This window comes from Haliotis rufescens, unplaced genomic scaffold, assembly GCF_023055435.1.
Source record: "Haliotis rufescens isolate VD_foot unplaced genomic scaffold, xgHalRufe1.0.p SCAF_13, whole genome shotgun sequence".
NCBI lineage: Eukaryota > Metazoa > Mollusca > Gastropoda > Lepetellida > Haliotidae > Haliotis > Haliotis rufescens.
The window spans coordinates 32,444,176-32,464,533 of NW_025963813.1; the positions used below are offsets into that span (position 1 = coordinate 32,444,176).

Sequence of the window (20,358 nt, forward strand, 5' to 3'; positions counted from 1 at the left end):
ACACCCCCACTAACTGTCTTTACTCATTTTGATTGGTTTGTTTGTTTATTAAAACCGTGTGCTACCCGTTGTAAGTAACAGAAGATCTATATCGTTCCTGTTGTGTCACACGAAATGGGGCGGTCGGGTAGCCTAGTGGTTAAAGCGTTCGCTCGTCACGCCGAAGACACGGGTTCGATTCCCGACATGGGTACAATGTGTGAAGCCCATTTCTGGTGTCCCCCGCCGTGATATTGCTGGAATATTGCTAAAAGCGGCGTAAAACCATACTCACTCGCTCACTCACACGAAATGTCTGTAGCAAATAGCAAGGGAGAGACGCGTCCCTCAAATCTATATGTATCTATATATAGCGAACCTCCACATTAACACTCGTGAAAGTCCTGATTAAAAAAATCCCGATCACTGCAATTTCTGAGTAATGTCCCTTTGATACACGGAACTCCATACGGGGGGATTAACGATTCTCGGATTAACGTGTTTTTTTACAGTGAGATGTTATAAAAGTCCTCATTATCGCAATTTCTGGGTAATGTACCTTTAACCTTTGATATATGACATTCAATACAGAACTGTTTAACACGTCCCATTCTAATTCTGGAAGCCCATTTGTCCAGAAACTCTCTATGTTGTGGCCAGTCTCTGTCAGAGGTATTTACAAAATTGAACATGCTGTTATCATGGGTACAAAAAAGGAAGATAAAATGTAAAAAAATATTGGGGAAAACTCAAAATTTAAACTATGTGAGCGAAGATTGGCCCATGGGCGAGCATATATTCCTTTGCTTAAAACACCTGATTTTTCTTTGGCAAATACATAAATGTTTGTCCACAAGCATCGTGACACATGATTCAACTCATTTTGATTTAATTCAACTAAGTTGTGGCGTTATTAAAATATTTTTTACATGGGCGAAAAGGTTTGGCCCATGGGCAGGCCATACAAAACTGTAAATTTACAGTTTCCGGAAGACCATATCCGGATTGACGATATCGGGATTAATGATATCCGGATTAACGGGGTGTTTACAGTAGTAGTAGTAGTAGTAGTAGTAGTAGTAGTAGTAGTAGTAGTAGTAATAGTAGTAGTAGTAGTAGTAGTAGTAGTAGTAGTAGTAGTAGTAGTAGTAGTAGTTTACACATGAGTATAATGTGTGAAGCCCATTTCTGGCGTCCCCTGTCGTGATATTGCCGAAATATTGCTAAAAGCGGCTTAAAGCAAGTCACACTCACTTACTCACTCACTCACTCACTCACCCGCCCTGTCGAACACGCTGCTGGAGGTGGGGCCGCCGCAGAGCTGTTCGTTGTCCCCGGCACAAAGCATGGAGCAGTCCGAGTCTTGTGCCACGGTAAGGCCGGCAGGGACTCCGCCATTGTCAGCCACGCAGAAGCAGGACGTACCCTACAAGTGGCGACAAGGGGTATCAATTCGTTGTTATATTTACACAGCCATATGCGATTGAAGTGATGTTGTTGGACCCGCTCCTTTCAGATTGTCAAATACTTGTTTCATTGAATGTATCTTCAAAAAATGGCATTTCCAGTTTACATTTCAGTGAAGACAGAGTTGAGTGATGACTGATGGATTTCAATATGTTTATTCTTTCTAGGAGACGTTGCTAGTGCTAGTGCTAGAACCACATCTCAACAAAGGTGCGAGCACTTGTGCTGAAATGTCACATAAAAGCGGAATTCCATGTCAACTCTGTCTCCATGGATACATTTGTATTTTTGTTTGTGTGGTTTTTTTTAATGTTTAACGCAGCACTCAGCATTATTAAAGCTATATGACGGCGTCCTAAAACAATCGAGTCTGAACCAGACAATCCAATGATTGACATCATGATCATCTATCCACATAATTGGGATACGATGACATGCATCCACTACGCCAGCGAGCCTGACCATCCGATCCCCTTGTCACCACTTTCGACAAGCATGGGTTGCTGAAGACAAAATTTTCACCCGGATCTTCACGGGTCCTCCGTTGATACAAGTGAGAAAGGATCACGACCACGTCTTCGCGCTTCTTGGCGACCCTGCTCACTGTTTGCCTGTGCATTACGTGCGCACCGTAGTCTGATGAACCTGTACATCCACTGCTGGCCATATCAAGATCCGGGGTAGAATAGGTCTTCAGAAACCCATGCTTGCCATAAAAGGCGACTATGCTTGTCTTAAGAGGCAACTAACGGGATCGGGTGGTCAGGCTCGTTGACTTGGTTGATGCATGTCATCGATCCCACTTCCATGGATCGATGCTAATGATCAACTACTGGATTATTTGGTCCAGACTGGCCCGTTCCAAAGCTGGATTATTGATGAGTGTGGTGTCAAGCAATCAAAACAAACTACAGCTTGCCATATAAAATGATAAGGGTTTAGGGCATGAGTTAGTTTGTGCCCGTGCTTATTATAGCCATAGCACACTATGGCATACACTGTATTTACGCATAACTGTTAAAGGATTTTACAGATAGTGACGCATTTGGTTGGTGTGTTGAGACAGATAGAACTGTATACATTCAACCCTGTGTGGTCCATCTCTAAGCACATGCGTATACATGTATGAACAAGTAGGGGCGTAGCTTTGGTGTTCAGCAAGCATCTGTCAATACTCGGTGTAAGTAGCAACAATATCTCCACCCTTTAGTTTTATAACTGATTACACAACTCACTCACTCACTCACTCACTCACTCACTCACTCACTCACACTCACTCTGTTGCTGTGATATTGTTTAAGGCATCGAAAAAAAAATTCGGCAACACATATATGCCCCGTGTTAGAGACACAATACTGACCTGTATTGCGAAATATTCTGTCGTGCAAAATTCGTAGCATTTCCTGATGTTCATTTTTGTCTGGATATCGTCCGCTGTGCCCGAAGGTACTGAGTAGCAGCCGTTGTAACCTGCAACACGACAACACAAAGATTGCTGACTCAACACAAAAAAGTCCTGTTGAACATCAGGAAGGGATCCGGGTGATCTGTTGGATGAATGGTAAATCAGATCAAGGCTAGGCGAGGTGAAATGGGGTTTAACGTCGCGTTTAAGATTATTGCATTATATTGCGACGTGTATGCACGTGTGTGTGTGTGGTGGGGTGGGGGATGTGGGGGTGGGGTGTGGGGGTGGGGGTGGGGTGGGGGGGTGGGGGTGGGGTGGGGGGGGGGGGGGGGGGGTGCTAGTCCATTCAGCCGACCATTCAGTGTTTTAGCCCCTTAATGCCGTGCGCCAGGTATTGTTACAACACGAATAGTCGTTTAACGTCTTTTGGTACGACGCGGCTGGGAGCTGAACTTCGGGCCTTCCGCTCTCCATGAGGACGCTCTACCACTAGACAACAGAGGCGGTTACTTAACAACAAGAAGACCATCTGGATGTAGGGACATATGATCAAGAAGGAACACGGTGACCATCTGGATGTAAGGACATAAGATCAAGAAGGGACACGGTGACCATCTGGATGTACGGACATAGGAACAAGAAGGAACACGGTGACCAGCTGGATGTACGGACATAAGACCAAGAAGGAACAAGGTGACCAGCTGGATGTAAGGACATAATATCAAGAAGGGACACAGTGACCATCTGGATGTACGGACATAAGATCAAGAAGGAACACGGTGGCCATCTGGACGTACGGACATTAGATCAAGAAGGGACACAGTGACCATCTGGACGTACGGACATTAGATCAAGAAGGGACACGGTTTCCATCTGAATGTACGGACATAGGAATAAGAACGGACACGGTGACCATCTGGATGTACAGACACAGGAACAAGAAGGAACACTGTGATCATCTGGATGTATGGACATAGGAACAAGAAGGGACACCGTGACCAGCTGGATGTACGGACATAAGATCAAGAAGGAACACGGTGACCATCTGGGTATACGGACATAAGATCAAGAAGGGACACGGTGACCATCTAGGTGTATGGACATAAAATCAATAAGGGACACGGTGACCAGCTGGATGGACGGACATTAGATCAAGAAGGGACACGGTGACCATATGGATGTACAAACATAAGACCAAGAAGGGACACGGTGACCATCTGGATGTACGGGCATAAGATCAAGAAGGAACACGGTGACCATCTGGATGTATGGACCTAAAATCAAGAAGAGACACGGTGACCAGCTGGATGCACGGAAATAAGACCAAGAAGGGACATGGTGACCATATGGATGTACGGACATAAGAACAAGAAGGAACACGGTGACCAGTTGGATGTACGGACATAGGAACAAGTAGGGACACGGTGACCAGCTGGATGCTCGCTACATCTGCAGGCACTATTTGCGAGCGTTTTATTGCTCACACATTCATTTGTTGCAGCTGGAAACAAACAGTGTTACTGATTAACAAGTACTTAGTATGGACATACTTTTGACGAAGACCCAAAGTCTCACCTGGAACCGGCATGGCTTGTAGAGTTGCCCCCGTAGAGATGAGGATCTCCACCCCGTTGAGGGTGTCACTAAGGTAGTGGCGAGGATTAACGATGGCCACGAGCGTGTTGTCAGTGTTATTCGTGTGCAGGCGAAACCCGTCAAACCTAAAGCGGTATACAGAGTCATTGATTGGGAGAGATCAATCACTGAGAAACAAGACAGAGAAAGATACTACTCGATAGACCTGTTGCTACATATCCCATTGGCTTCCACCTATGTGTTCTCTGTCCATCATGTTGTGACAGTATTATCCTTCTGTTGTCAACACTTACTTATGTTATCCCACTTATATATGCAATTGTTGTTACTGTTAATCCTCCACCTAATATATATATTCTGTACAATATCCCTCATTTAGTCTTGCTTGACAATGGTAGAAGGAACTCTTTCTACAGTATTAAAGAGGTTGTTAGCCATAAAATTGTGTCAACCTTGTCATCCGTCAACTTCTAAGTAATGCCTGTCAAACAATTCAATGTTGTGCGTGGTCTAAATACTTCAGGTATATGTGATGGTGAAATGGGGTTTAACGCCGCGTTCAAGATTAGCGTACCTGTCTGTGCGGCTGCCTTTACTAAACAAGATCAATGCTGGTTTTATAGTGCTAGCCAACTGAGATACCATGCCGCAGTTTAATATGGATACCGCACTCATCAGGTTTATCATCCATAACACCTCTCTCTCTACACACAACACACGGTATTACTGCTGTGTGCTTTATGCAATTGAGGACACGGGTGGCCCAGTCGTCTGAGGCGCCGCGATTCGCTGTGCAGAGTTGCGTCCCTTGGGCACGCCAGAAACCTATGATTGTGGGTTCGAATCCCGGTTCGCCCAAATTATGTTTCTAGGTTTGTCACCACCATACCCGTGCTCGTGGGTTTCACCGAAGTGGTAAACGTCTGAGACCTGCATCACTTCAGGCTTTCCTCCCACATTAAGCTGACACGCCGCGATATAACTGGAATACTGTTAAAAGCGGCGTTAAACTCAACTCACTGCAAACTATAGGATGAAGTTTTCCAGACATAAACGTTCTTGCATAGGATGTTTGTCGTCAACTTTTATATTTTTTCTTATACTATTAACATCTATATATCATGTTTCCTCACATGAATGTGTCAGCTTAATGTGGGAGGAAAGCCCGAAGTGATGCAGGCCTCAGACGTTTACCACTTCGGTGAAACTCACGAGCCCGGGTATGGTGCTGACAAACCTAGAAACATAATTTGGGCGAACCGGGATTCGAACCCGCAATCATAGGTTTCTGGTGTGTCCAAGGGACGCAACTCTGCACAGCGAATCGCGGCGCCTTAGACGACTGGGCCACCCGTGTTCCCAACTGCATAAAGCACACAGCAGTAATACCGTGTGTTGTGTGTAGAGAGAGGGAGGTGTTATGGATGATGAAGAGTAAAAGTAGTTTAAAATCGAAGAATTTCATCCTATCCAGATGAACAGTAGAGAATGTACAAGAGGTGAGGTGAAATTGGGTTTAACGTCGCGTCCAAGATTATTGCACTTATATAGCGACGTGCATGTACGAGTATGTGTTTGTGTGGCTGCTTGTACTAGTCCGGACTGATGCCGATTTATAGTGCTAGCCCACTGAGATACCACGCCGCAGTTTAACATGAATACCCCACTCAGACACAGTATACTGACTCCGAGCCGACCAGTCCTTGTTTTAGCCCCTTAATGCCGAGTGCCAGACAGGGTAACAACAAGTACCATCTTTAAACGTCTTTTGGTATGACGCGGCCGGGGATCGAACCCCGGACCTTCCGCTCTCCGGGCGGACGCTCTACCATAGGACCACGGAGGCGGTAGAATGTACATGAGAAAATACGAAGGGATATACATTTGTCTTACAAAGTAAAGTCTGACGTGATCACATCGGATCCCGAGTAAGGACATGCCATTTGGTAACTATCGGTGTAAGGGCAGACTCCGGTCTTCAGTATCTCTTCACCGTGGTCGTTGTACACGTGCATCGTCACCTGGAAGCAGAAGAAGCTGTTACTAGGGAGGGTTCATTGTGTATTGGGCATTGGTCGGAAGGAGTTCAATACGACATACCGAAGGGAGAGTTCAGTGCGATGTTGCTTAAACGTGAATTAAGACGGAGATACATATCAGGCGTAGTTCACTGCGAACGTTGAATCAACGTGAATTTATGTATCAGGGAAATATACGACAGGGGATATTCTTTGCGCACGTTGAATAAGCGTGAATTAATGCAACGGAAAATTTATACGTCAGGGGAAATTCTTTGTTTTGGTTGAATCAGCGTGAATTGATGCAACAGAGAAATATACGTCAGGGGGAATTCATTGTGTACGTTGAATCGGCGTGAATTGATGCAACAGAGAAATATACGTCAGGGTAAATTCATTGCGTACGTTGAATCAGCGTGAATTGATATATCAGAGAAATACACGTCGGCGGATATTATTTGCGCACGTTGAATGAGCGTGAATTGATGCAACAGAGAAATATACGTCAGGGGAAATTCATTGTGTACATTGAATCAGCGTGAATTGGTGCAACAGAGAAATATACGTCAGGGGAAATTCATTGCGTACGTTGAATCAGCGTGAATTGATATATCAAAGAAATATATGACGGGGTAAATTAATTGCGTACGTTGAATCAGCGTGAATTGATGCAACAGAGAAATATACGTCAGGGGAAATTCATCGTGTACATTGAATCAGCGTGAATTGATGCAACAGAGAAATATACGACATGGGGAATTCATTGTGCACGTTCAATAAAAGTGATTATCTTTTCACCGTGCATGTAAGATGGGAAGTTGTAAAATTGGTAAAAATGGCTAAAGTCCTCTAAGCTGGAAGTGGGAGAGTTCCTCGGACGCCCGACGCCAACTTCCACGTGATCTGTTCTACCTGAACAGCTCTTAATGTACATTATCATCTAAACGAGACCGAATGTTCGATCGTCCAAAATTCCTTGTTTAATATTTGTTTAACGAGAGGAAAAAATGGATAACTGAGTCTAAAATTATCGACTCATGTATGTTAACGAACTTAATGGATTTTAGTGTTTTCCGTTGCGCATCACTTAATGGATTAGGAAAGAGTAAATATTTATTAGACGCATCTATGTTTACTCAGAGACAGCTTTATCCATGGGGGAGAATAAAGCTTTATAGATTCGAAGAGTGCCTTTCTATCCAGTTGAACTTTGTATAGGGTAAATTTGTTGGTCATGTTAAATATCATAGAGAGAATACTTAATAAGTTGGGTACATAATTACACTACATGTCTGCTACAGTCGGAACCAAATGTCATAGCCTTGAAAACAGGGACAAGGAGTGCTCAGTGATAACAACACTGTTGTCCTCTGTGATGCCGAAACCAATAACCAACGTATCAATAACAGTTTAATCAATGAAACATAAAGGAGAATATTGATTCTACCTGTTCTCGGTACATAATTGATTTCTCCCTTACACGTGTGAAGGTACATTTAAAAAAAAGTCACGTTTTGTAGCTTAGCGATACGAACGACGCAGTGTTACCTGCTAATTTGTCAGTGTGGTGGTGCACGGAACTGTATTTACTAATCTAATTCTAAATAATTCTTTTGTTCATTGATGCACAGATAGATTGTACTATCGTATATCAGATAAATGGTTCTAGTGGTAATTTCATACAGGGGTATGTATGTATATTTGAACACTTGTTTGTGTGATGGTAGACTTTAATCGATCACTGAATCATGCAGTACATTGTTTTTACATTTTCCTGGCGATTGTGTAACCACGTGGTCCAGCGTTTGCTCAAGACTCTGCTTTGAATCCCCATATTGACACAATGTGTGAATCCCATCACTAATGTCCACTACCGGACAATGGAAAATGCTTAAAGCGTCGTCAAACTATATTCACTCCTTTACGGATAATACATGGCTGTATGATGCGTTTACTAGTATATATCAATTTGTATATATATTCATCGAAATACAAAGATATGTTTATGTTAAGTAAAGTGGAGACTCCTTGACTATGGAGAACGTATTAGGAATGTTTAGAGACAACCAAAGACGGGTGTGAAGGGTGTGTATAGACCCGAATGTCTAGATGAGTCTCTAACTTTAGATCATATATTTATCGTCATGTTGACGATCGTTTCTTATTAATATACGTTATTTGCGTACATAAATTTGAACACAATAGAGAAACTTGATGTTGATCGTAAGCTTATAGGGGATATGGCTCGGTCAAATTAGCAGTCATGGCAATAAGTTGTATCATATTACATTCGTATATCACTAAAGCAGTAAATGTTTATGCATAGAATATTATCCCAATTTCATAAATTACACTAATTACAAAGTATTGGCCTAGGTTTGAATTGGACAACAGACAAAGCAGTCGTCATCTTTTATATCAGTGATGCATGAAGATGATGTGGAAATTTTAAAGCAAAGATTACCGTGACGTTTTCATAGTAGCTCAAGTTGAACATCCGTTCGCTGCGGAACGTGCCTTTCAGAGCCAAGTCCACAACATCAAGTGATTCGTCATCCGGGCAGTCGTTTACCCCTACCAGGCTGCTGATGTCAGTATCCCAGAGTTTGGCTGGATCATACATGCCCCCTGCTGGCACCAACATCAGGATCCCGCTCTCCGTCACACCTGGCGAACACATGGACATCAGTGGGTGGTCACACATTGTGATGGCCTTAACACCATCTAATAATAATAATAATAATAATAATAATAATAACAACAACAACAACAACAATAACAATAATAACAATAATAATAATAATAATAACCATCAATGTATGATTTTGCATCAAAATGAAAATATGAAATGCAGATTATGTAATGAATTTAATGAGACTGTCCAACACATTGTCAGTGGATGCCCAGCTTTGGCACAAACACAGTATCCTTTAACGACATGATGAGGTGGCTCGATCATTTTATTACCGTCTTCGCCATACTTGTGGTTTTGACGCAGAGGTCCACCCATGGCACGACCCGGAATATGTAGAGGGCGTCATGGAAAATGATAAATACAAAATTCTTTGGTATAAGCCTTATTTACAGCCTGAGGCGTATCCAGGCCAACAAACCTGATCTTGTCCTTTTTGATAAATCCAATGAAATCATTTATATTATTGAATTTTCTGTCCCTTTTGACACTAAAGTGAATAATAAGACGGTGATGGTGACGGTGATGGTGACGGTGATGGTGGCGGTGACGATGACGTAATGGTGATGTGACGGTGACGGTGATGTGACGGTGACGGGGACGGTGACGGTGATGTAATGGTGATGTGATGGTGATAGTGATGGTGATAATATCGAACTTCTGGGACGCCTTTACTGTTATTTTGATTTAGATGCCCATTCGCATGATCTCACCGTTGTTTCATCAGAAACGGCAGCAATGAACCAATGTTCTTCGAATTCACGTTTTAGCTCACTTGAATAGCCTTATGATCTGGCTTATGTCAACATTGTTGACAACTAGAATCAACTATGGCATCATGCACCTAATAACAAACAATGTCCATCATATAACGTTTCTACTGCAATCTTTTCTGTGCAAAACCATTAAAGATACGACGTTAAAAAAACCGAGAAAAAATGAGAAACGTGAGTAGAAACCTAGATAGCGGCAACCAATCGAGATATCTTGAATATACCTGTGTCACCTATGTGTTTATATGGCAATCATGTGTCATTCTTCCGTATGTGTCAACAATATGTCTGCATGTGTCACCCTAGAAGACTATAATCCTCCATCCTAATATGATTAATTCGAATTTGTTTGTTGTTTAACGCCACACTCAGCAAAATTCAAGCTATATGACGGAGGTCTGTAAATAATCGAGTCTGGATCAGACAATCCAGTGATTGACATCATGAGCATCGATCCATGCAATCGGAATACGATGACATGCATCAACCAAGTCAGCGAGCCTGACCACCCGTTCCCGTTAGTCGCCTCTCACAATAAGCATGGTCGCCGTTTACGCTAAGCATGGGTTGCTGAAGACCTATTCTACCCCGGATCTTCGCGGATTTCACTAAAGGGGTAAACGCGTGGAGAGGTACCACTTTGGGCAAAACTCCCACATTAAACTGACCCACCATTACATAACAAGGCACTGTTCAAAGTGGCGTTAAAGTGGCTCGACGTGTATGCACCAAACTAATGTGCGCACATCGTAACCACAACAGAAAATCCTAAAATATTTAGCTTTAACTTAGACTTTGGTACCCGTTTCTGTCAAATTATCCATTGCCGCCTCAGGTTAGGATGCATTGATTTAAGGCACAAAAACATAATAGCATTGTTACAACCCTCAATATAAAAATTACTCTTAATGTTATTTTTTTTTACATTAAGGATTACGTGTTTACTCTTAATGTAAAAAATAAATATATTAAGAGTAACAACCCGCACCCCTTAATGTAAAAGAGGTGAGGTGAGGTGAGGTGAAATGGGGTTTAACGTCGCGTCCAAGATTATTGCACTTATATAGCAACGTGCATGCACGTGTATGTGTGTTTGTGTGGCTGCTTGTACTAGTCCGGACTGATGCCGATTTATAGTGCTAGCACACTGAGATACCATGCCGCAGTTTAACATGAATACCCCACTCAGACACAGTATACTGACTCCGAGCCGACCAGTCCTTGTTTTCGCCCCTTAATGCCGAACGCCAGACATGGTAACAACAAGTACCATCTTTTAATATCTTTTGGTATGACGCGGCTGGGGATCGAACCCCGGACCTTCCGCTCTCCGGGCGGACGCTCTACCTTTAGATCACGGAGTCGGTTCATGTAAAAGAGTACCCAGCTGTTTTTATCATTGTACTTGGAATTGTTTGTTTGTTTGTTGTTTGTTGCACTCAACAGTATTTCAGCTTTATGACGGCGGTCTGTAAATAATCGAGTCTGGACCAGACAATCCAGTGGTCGACACCATGAGCATCGATCCACGCATTTGGGATATGATGACATGCATCAAGCATGTCAGCAAGTCTGACCACCCGATCCCGTTAGTTGCATTTTACGACAAGCATAGTCGCCCTTTATGGCAAGAATGGGTTGCTGAAGACCTATTCTACCCCGGCTCTTCACGGATCCATTGTACATGAACAGTAGAACCGATGTGACGCGGGTCTTTGTGGAGAACGATGTTATTCCCCATGTTGAAAGTAATAATTACTTAGTATATTTTTTTACACAATTTGAGATGGAAAGATATTCATGTGATAAATTACTAAATAACTTTGGAAAAACTCTTTTGGAAATGTCTTCATTTCTGAACATACATATTGTGAATGGAAGATTTGGAACTGACTATCAAATCGATGATTGTACATTTATTGGGCTTTTAGTGAGTGAGTAAGTGAGTGAGTTGGGTTTAACGCCGCTTTTAACAGTATTCGGTAACACCCACGAGCACGGGTATGGTGCTGACAAACCTAGCTACATAATCGGGGCGAACCGGGATTCGAACCCACAACCATAGGCTTTCTGGCGTGCCCAAGGGACGCAACTCTACACAGCGAATCGCGGCGCCTTAGACGACTGGGCCGACCGTGCCGCCTATTGGGCATTTAGGGTGTAGTGTGATAGATTATGGTTTAGCATCGAGTGACATGTTCCCCGATGATGATGAATGTCTCTATAAAAACATGAACGGTGCCATCATTTAAATGCGTTCAGAAGAAACTAAAGATAACTCATACCTTATTAAGAGTTTCAAAGTTTACAATGAATACAGATAACTGATGGACCAGTTTGCACAATGTAAAAGGAGTGACCTAGAAAATGCAGCAGCGGTAGACACTTAACGTTTCTGGGACTTCATAAAGCGTGTGTGTGGACGACCGCAACGACCCAATCCTATTGATATACAAGACTGGGGGGAGTATTTCTCGTCGCTGATTTCTGAACCAATGGGTATTCAGGATAATCTTGGTGAGGTGGACGACATAGTGACATGTCAAGGTTATGTGCAAGAACCGACAATTGACATATTAGAATCCCCCTTCATCAGATCCGAACTTTTTGAAAGCATCAGTGACAAGAAACATAAGAAATCAGCTGGCCTTGACGACATCTATTGAAACCATTGTACAAACATGGTTTGAGTGCTAAAATGGGTAAAATGTTATAATCCATGTACAGCAATGTAAAGGCTTTGTCCCTTTTTGTCTTCAGTTTTTTTTATAAACGAATTGGTTACTAAAATGGAACAAAAATTGTCGTTTTGGTGTTAGGTTACATCCGGAATTTATTTACATTTTCTACTTCTATTTGCGGAAGACCTTATTGTGTTTGGCAATACTGTCAACAACGTACAAATGAAGTTGAATATATTGCATGATGACTGTTGTAAATGGGAAAAGTCAGTCAATCTATCGAAAACAAAAATTGTTGTTTTTCAAAAATAGGGGAGGTTTATCACGTTATGAAAAACTGGTATAATGATGGAAAAGCGTATGAAGAAGTTACTGGACACAGTTACCTTGGCTTGTAGCAATAGTTTACCAACACATGCTGAATAAAGTGAAGACTAATTGTTCGTAATAGAATATATTCTTCCCTCAACTGTGCGCGTTTTCTCAGGAACAAGACAAAGTAGAGCCATGGAACCTGTGTAAGTGTACTGCACCTTTCATATTCCAACAACCTCTCAACAACGACAACCTGGTCGTTATTTACAGGTTTTCTTTATGGGTCATAACTGACGATTTTGATAAATCTTGGTACAAAGGTGTATCTAGGGACACTATACAATGACTTTATTTACGTTACTACCTTGCTTCCATGGAAACGGAAAGGGCGCTTGTAGAGCTGATTTATCCATAATCAGAGATTTCGTTCAAATTTGGTATTTGCAGACAATGTATTTCAGGGCTAGGCCGAATATGTTTTCTTACCATCACGGCAATATAACTGCGGCATCTGATTGATCGAAAGTTAGTTGTTCGATTTCGTTAAAAGGGACATTTAGATATATTTTTGCACACAAAGCACATTTTATTGCAATACCAAAGGAATGGAGTCATCTGATTGGTCGAAATTGAGATAGCTAACCCTATTTAAGATTAGTTTACCATACTAATAAGTGCTCTTTATGAAACAAGATGTGGATGATCAGCACAACATACAGTAATATAAACTCATTCAGAAATCCAAGATGGTCTCACAGTCGCCATATTGTAATTTACAGATCTCAAACATCTAAATGAGTAAATATCTATTTATAAAATCCTTTTGAAAAACCTCGTGAATATCATTTCATTAGATTTTTAGTTCATTGTACCCCCGCAACGAAGTTAGGGGGGTATAATGGAATCAGCGTGTCAGCCCGTCTGTCGGTCTGTCCGCAGAAAAGAACTTTCCGAATAATTCCTTCCAAACTAATTGACTGATTTCAATTAAACATTGTACACGTGGTCACTTCAACATGTTGTTGGAGACACCAATTTGATTTTTTTCATTTGGGCGGAGTTATTGCCTTTTATTACTTCGTCATTTCAATTTGTGTGGACAACTTCTAAACTACTGCATCGATTTCTTTCAGATATGTACGTAGGTGTAGCTACGGGCCCTGTACGACATCCCTTCATTAATTCCCCATAGGACTGTTCTAGTTAGCTCCATTGTTATCAATACATGCAAGCTGTCCGAAAGGCTTATGTGACGTATTGCCATCCGTCTTTGTACGGCGTGCGTCATCCGTCATGCGAAATCTGTTCACAATCCAATACGATTTATTCATAAAATATGTCGAAAAATAGCATTTACAGCTCACCTGGTACGAAGTTTCGTGGTGAGCTTATGTCAGCTCCCCCAGAAGATCGAATGGTCGGTTCCTAACTGACATGAAATACTCTACAGGCCGTATGCCTAATGTTCTTTTTCGCTATTTTCGATCAACAACGGTCTTACTACAAGACATGCTAAACTGCTATAGAAACTTCATATCCGAAAAATATAACTTTTAAGTGGCTATATTTGACTCGGCACGTTACTTGGGAAACCTACGGTTAGTTATTTTAACCAAACACCATTGCATTGGAATTCCTGTCGTTTGTAATAAAATTTGATTCTGGTGTGTGCTTAACTGTCATATCCGTAATACTGCAACAAAATGTCCATTATTTTATGCCTAAAACTCTGTTAATGGACAACCCACCACCATCTACAACTTGGTCTGATCTGCTTGGGCTGAGTCCTCCTTTCCGTCGTTATGGTATTAGGATAGTAACGAGGCTACCTTGCAGAGTGTCGAAAAATAACCTTTGTAAAACAGTAAGTTTGATAAAAATCGGTTATGAAGCCTGAATATAACCACCAGGGTCGTCGTTGTAGAGTAGGAATCTAAAAATGATTAGTCATTTGCACATCTAGACAAAGTAACGATCAATTAAATCTGTGAAGTTTCATGGAAAGTTCGATAAGTATTATATCATAGTGATAACCCTTAATTTAAAAAAAATATTATCTACCATTTCAACCCTTCATGTAAAAAAAATTACATTAAGAGTATTTTTTTACATGAAGAGTTGTAACAAGGGTGAACCCGCAACCCTTAATGTAAAATATTGTTACATTAAGAGTAATTGTTTACATTAGGGGTTGTAACAAGAGTTAACCCGCAACCCTTAATGTAAATTATTGTTACATTAAGAGTAATTGTTTACATTAGGGGTTGTAACAAGAGTTAACCCGCAACCCTTAATGTAAAATATTGTTACATTAAGAGTAATTGTTTACATTAGGGGTTGTAACAAGAGTTAACCCGCAACCCTAAATGTAAAATATTGTTACATTATGAGTAATTGTTTACATTAGGGGTTGTAACAAGAGTTAACCCGCAACCCTTAATGTAAAATATTGTTACATTAAGAGTAATTGTTTACATTAGGGGTTGTAACAAGAGTTAACCCGCAACCCTTAATGTAAAATATTGTTACATTAAGAGTAATTGTTTACATTAGGGGTTGTAACAAGAGTTAACCCGCAACCCTTAATGTAAAATATTGTTACATTAAGAGTAATTGTTTACATTAAGGGTTGTAACAAGAGTTAACCCGCAACCCTTATTGTAATTTTTTTACATTAAGAGTATTTTTTACATTAAGGGTTGTAAGATAGCATATTCATGAGTCTACTCCCTGCTCCTGTGGCTATCATTATGAGGATGCTACACATTACGTCTTTTCATGTCGCAACTACTGCAATCTTCGGAACAATATGTACTACCATATAAAGGGATACGACTTGGATTCAGTATTATATGGAAATGCTACAACATCTACTGATACTAACCTTGCTATTGTACAATCTGTCAATTTGTTCATTGCAAAATCTAAATGATTTTAAATATTAATATGTCTTCCTTACCATTACATCAATCAAATAGCTGTTTGTATGTGTGATAGGCTGGTATATGAAGTATAGGTGTACAGGTATATATGGGTATACGCACATACAGTATGCATGGATGCGTCTGTTTGTTTATGTACCGATATATGTATGACTGTGTGTATGTGTGTATTTGTGTGTGACATCTATATTCGCTTCATAATATTTGCAACAGTAGGTACAATTAATATTTTTTTATTTCATGTACAGTTTACTCTTAGTAATTGTTGAATGTCTCTTGTAGAGGGGGTGATCGGGTAGCCTAGAAGATAAAGCGTTCGCTTTCCCGACATGAGTCCAATGTGTGAAGCCCATTTCTGGTGTCCCCCGCCGTGATATTGCTGGAATATTGCTAAAAGCGGCGTAAAACCAAACTCACTCACTCGCTCACTCAATTTTGTAGAGAAAGGTGTATAAATGCGTTTAACCTGTTCGCCAATCCCATTCTTTTTTGTGTGAAATAAATATGGTTTAAATAATAGTAACCACTAATTACTATTTAAAGCTTCTAATATACCGGGGGACAGAAGTGGCCCAGTCGTCCCCGAGACGTACCAGAACCCTATCCTCGGAGATTCAAATCGCGGTTCGATTTAATTACGTTTCTAGCTTTGCCAACACCCGTGCTACATTTCCGAAAGGTGAATAAACGCCATAGACCTACATCACTGATAGATTGTCTCCAGCATATCTCTGGAATATTGTTCGGAACGACGTTAAACTAAAATCACTCGAGTAACTCCACGTGTAGCTGTTTGTTTGTTTGTTTGTTGTTTAACGCCACACTCAGCAATATTCAAGCTATATGACGGCGGTCTGTAAATAATCGAATCTGGACCAGACAATCCAGTGATTAACATCATCGACATCGATCCATGCAATAGGGATACGATGACATGCATGAACCAAGTCAGCGAGCATGACCACCCGATCCCGTAAGTAGCCTCTCACGACAAGCATGGTCGCCGATTACGGTAAACATGGGTTGCTGAAGACCTATTCTACTGCGGATCTTCACGGGTCCCACGTACCTGCTCACCTAACATGTACCTACATGTGCCTCGCCACCTACATTGCAAATGCACCTACGAACCAATCTATCAACATGTACGTGTTAAGTTCACAGGCAGCTACATTCTAAGTTATTAACATATTCCTCTGAAACATAAATTGCCTCTGGGACTGTTATCATTATATTTCACTACGAACGCAAGCCAAGGCTCCATGCATATTGATGTGGCTCCGAGCCACGATCATCATCAAATCCTGGATTCTGTTCATCTTTAGAAATCAACGTATTTTGTTATACAAAAGACCAGACAATGAACACAGGAATACACAACCACAAACCAGTGTCCCCACACACCACGCAACGCCGCTGGCAAATCACAACACGCCGTCTTTTTCTTGTGACAATCGCACGCTGCAATTGTTAGTTTACTTAAGCTAGTGTGTTGCCTCAGGACAATAGAAAGATTGAATATTGTTTTACGCCACATCAGCAATTTTCCAGCTATTACGTCGAGAACCAATTAATAAAACATCCAACATTTGCATATAAAGACCAATCATGAAAGTATGATATCAAAGATCATATAACATATCAGTCGTATATCACAGCACGCAAGAAACTTTACAATAGATCACGATCTGATACCATTAACAAGGTCTTTAAATAGGAACAGCTTTTATACGAAATGCGTATTTTATGATATTGTTACAAGTGAATTTGGCGAAATATGTTAAAATTCAGGAACTACCATAAAGTACATAAATGCTTTGAGAGGCATTTAGAAGTTTGAGTACAAAGTAAGGTCAAGATTTATTGATGGTCAAGCTTATATTGGAGAAACATCTAGGCCCTTCAAAGGGTGAGGTGAGGTGAGGTGAAATGGGGTTTAACGCCGCGTCCAAGATTATTGCACTTATATAGCGACGTGCATGCACGTGTATGTGTGTGTGTGTGTGTGTGTGTGTGTGGCTGCTTGTACTAGTCCGGACTGATGCCGATTTATAGTGCTAGCACACTGATACCATGCCGCAGTTTAACACGAATACCCCACTCCGACACAGTATACTGACTCCGAGACGACCAGTCCTTGTTTTAGCCCCTTAATGCCGAGCGCCAGACAGGGTAACAACAAGTACCATCTTTTAACGTCTTTTGGTATGACGCGGCTGGGGCTGCAAATGTAAATGTAAATTTGCACTGTGTACATATTGTATGTTGCAATGTGAACGTTTATGTCAACGTAAGAGGATGATCTAATTAATATCTGTTCTTTTAGCTTAGGAAGTTTTAAAAGTTTTAATAAAAAGCAATGATAGGAATGGTATACACTTTGATACAAATTATGGATCAAGATTCTGTCAGGTTATACACTCCCGTCTCAGGCTTGGCTGCAGTGATCTTAATGCCGACAAATTTGCCAGATTTATATCCGACAGCCCGAGATGTTGTTGTGGCTATCATACGGAAGATGCTCTTCATTTCTTTCTTACGTGTCCCTTAAACATGTATTATTTCGTAAAAGGCTACGATTTAAATTCAATTCTAAATGGTAGTTCAAATGTAACGACAGTAACAAATCTTGACATTTTGAAATCGGTGCACAGTTTTATTCTATTTTCTTGCCGATTTAGAGATTTTGTCGGAGATGCTGGCTTTGCTATATGATACTGCGATGTTGTTGTGCTGAATGTAAATAATAATTTAACTGTAGTTATGGAAGATAACCCAGTAATTAAACACTTACAGAACAATACTTATCTTTAACGCCAATTATACAATGTAAGCTATTTCTCATGTCACTATCAATACATTTCTATTTGTACATGTATCATGTTTGGGAGAGGCATTCAGATAAGCAAAATTTGCTTGTTTGCCAATCCCTCCACTTTATGGAAATAATTATGTTTATATCATCTGTTCTTTTGTCAACACCAAACAAATTTTCCACAGTTGCCAACTTTTATGCGTATATATAGAGTTGAGCGGGCGGTGTTTTCTTTTGGTTTCAAGGAGACAGAACTTTGTGTACACATTAAATGAAATATAACTTGCGTCACGCGACAATTCGCGGTGACGTCACTCTCTTCTCATTCAACTTTGATTGGACGACAACCTGTTTTGTGCTGAAAGTCGTGAACAGACTGACGAATAGTAAATTCACATATACGCACGTATGTATAGTAACGCATGTGTAAAATTACTTACGTTAGTAAATGTTGTGCATGTGAACGGGGTATAAGTCAGCTCTATCAGACCATATCCGTGACAACCCAAGCCACAGAATCCAGTGGGACGACATCCCAGCCCTCGCCACAAATCTCAAAGACTTCAAAATCAGAAAACTTCAAGAAGCCATCAACATCACAAGACTCAAACCGTCAATCAACCGTGACCAAGGCTATTACATACCCCCGGCCTACCATCAACTCATCAAAGACTCCAATCAGTCATAATCCTTTGTTTCTGTTACTGGCTTCACCCCTTTGTATATATTTCTTCGCCGTTCAATATGTTAAACCCTTTTTTTGTGCACATCACAGGCTTCTCCGCTCCGGTGCAACTACATCTGATATCTACCCTACTGTATAAACACTGCCTCCTTTCTGCCAACCATACTCTGTGCATCACTTGCTTGATAACGGTGTTAGAACCTACACCGAAACGTCGCTTCTAAATGTAATAAAGAAGTTGTTCATCCATAAATTTTCTCCTTACATAAAGTATATGATGAAACCATTTCCAGATAGGACCTCTGTACAATATGCAGTGTGAATGATACCCAAGATGAATATCAATATATATATATACTGATGGAAATAAATAAGGGATCGCATAGTGTGTTTGGTCAATGAGTCCGAATGTTGTTAATTTATTTTGGCCGTTTTTCGGAAGTACATGGTCAACATCTCCAAAACGCAGGCTATCACGTATAGAAAGACATGCAGTGCACGTGTTTCAGTAGTTTTTCATGGCACAATGGGGTATAAAGTCTTCTACTGTAAGGCCGATCTCATTGACATCCACTGCGTGAAACATGCCAAGACAGACTGAGTATATGTGTTTGAAGGAGAAATGGCAGTCACTGCGAGAAGTTGCAAGACACTTTCAGAAGTCCATCAGTGTCCTCTCACGACTGTGGAACCTCTGCAGGCAGACCGGCGATGTTGTCATGAGACGTGGGCGTGGGCCACCAAAGAAAACTTCAGCTCGTCAAGATCGTCAGATTCGGCTGATGTGTTTGAGGGATCGCTTTAAACCTGCCCCAAAAGTGAATACCGAGTTCAGAGCTGTCACACATCTACGGTTAAGTGATCGCATAGTACGTAACAGGCTGCGTTCAGCGGGTTTACAAAGTCGCCGTCCCGTGGTAGGAATCATGATGACTCAAGAACACAAACGGCGAAGGTTACAGTGGGCAAGGCAGCATGGAGCCAGAC

The 20,358-nt window shown here is 41.2% G+C and overlaps 1 protein-coding gene across 2 annotated transcripts in view; it reads right to left on the bottom strand.

The window, feature by feature from the left end:
• The window catches only part of LOC124118171 (mucin-19-like), a 50,574-nt gene that overhangs the window by 11,131 nt on the left and 19,085 nt on the right, over positions 1-20,358 (bottom strand). For both annotated transcript variants that reach the window (XM_046480281.2, XM_046480280.2), the window contains exons 2-6: positions 8,933-9,135; positions 6,344-6,471; positions 4,430-4,575; positions 2,807-2,916; positions 1,258-1,405 (exon numbers count right to left, since the gene is read on the bottom strand). In XM_046480281.2, coding sequence (XP_046336237.2) covers positions 1,258-1,405; positions 2,807-2,916; positions 4,430-4,575; positions 6,344-6,471; positions 8,933-9,112 — 712 coding nt within the window. In that variant the 5' untranslated portion in view covers positions 9,113-9,135. The remainder of the gene's footprint in view (positions 1-1,257; positions 1,406-2,806; positions 2,917-4,429; positions 4,576-6,343; positions 6,472-8,932; positions 9,136-20,358) is intronic.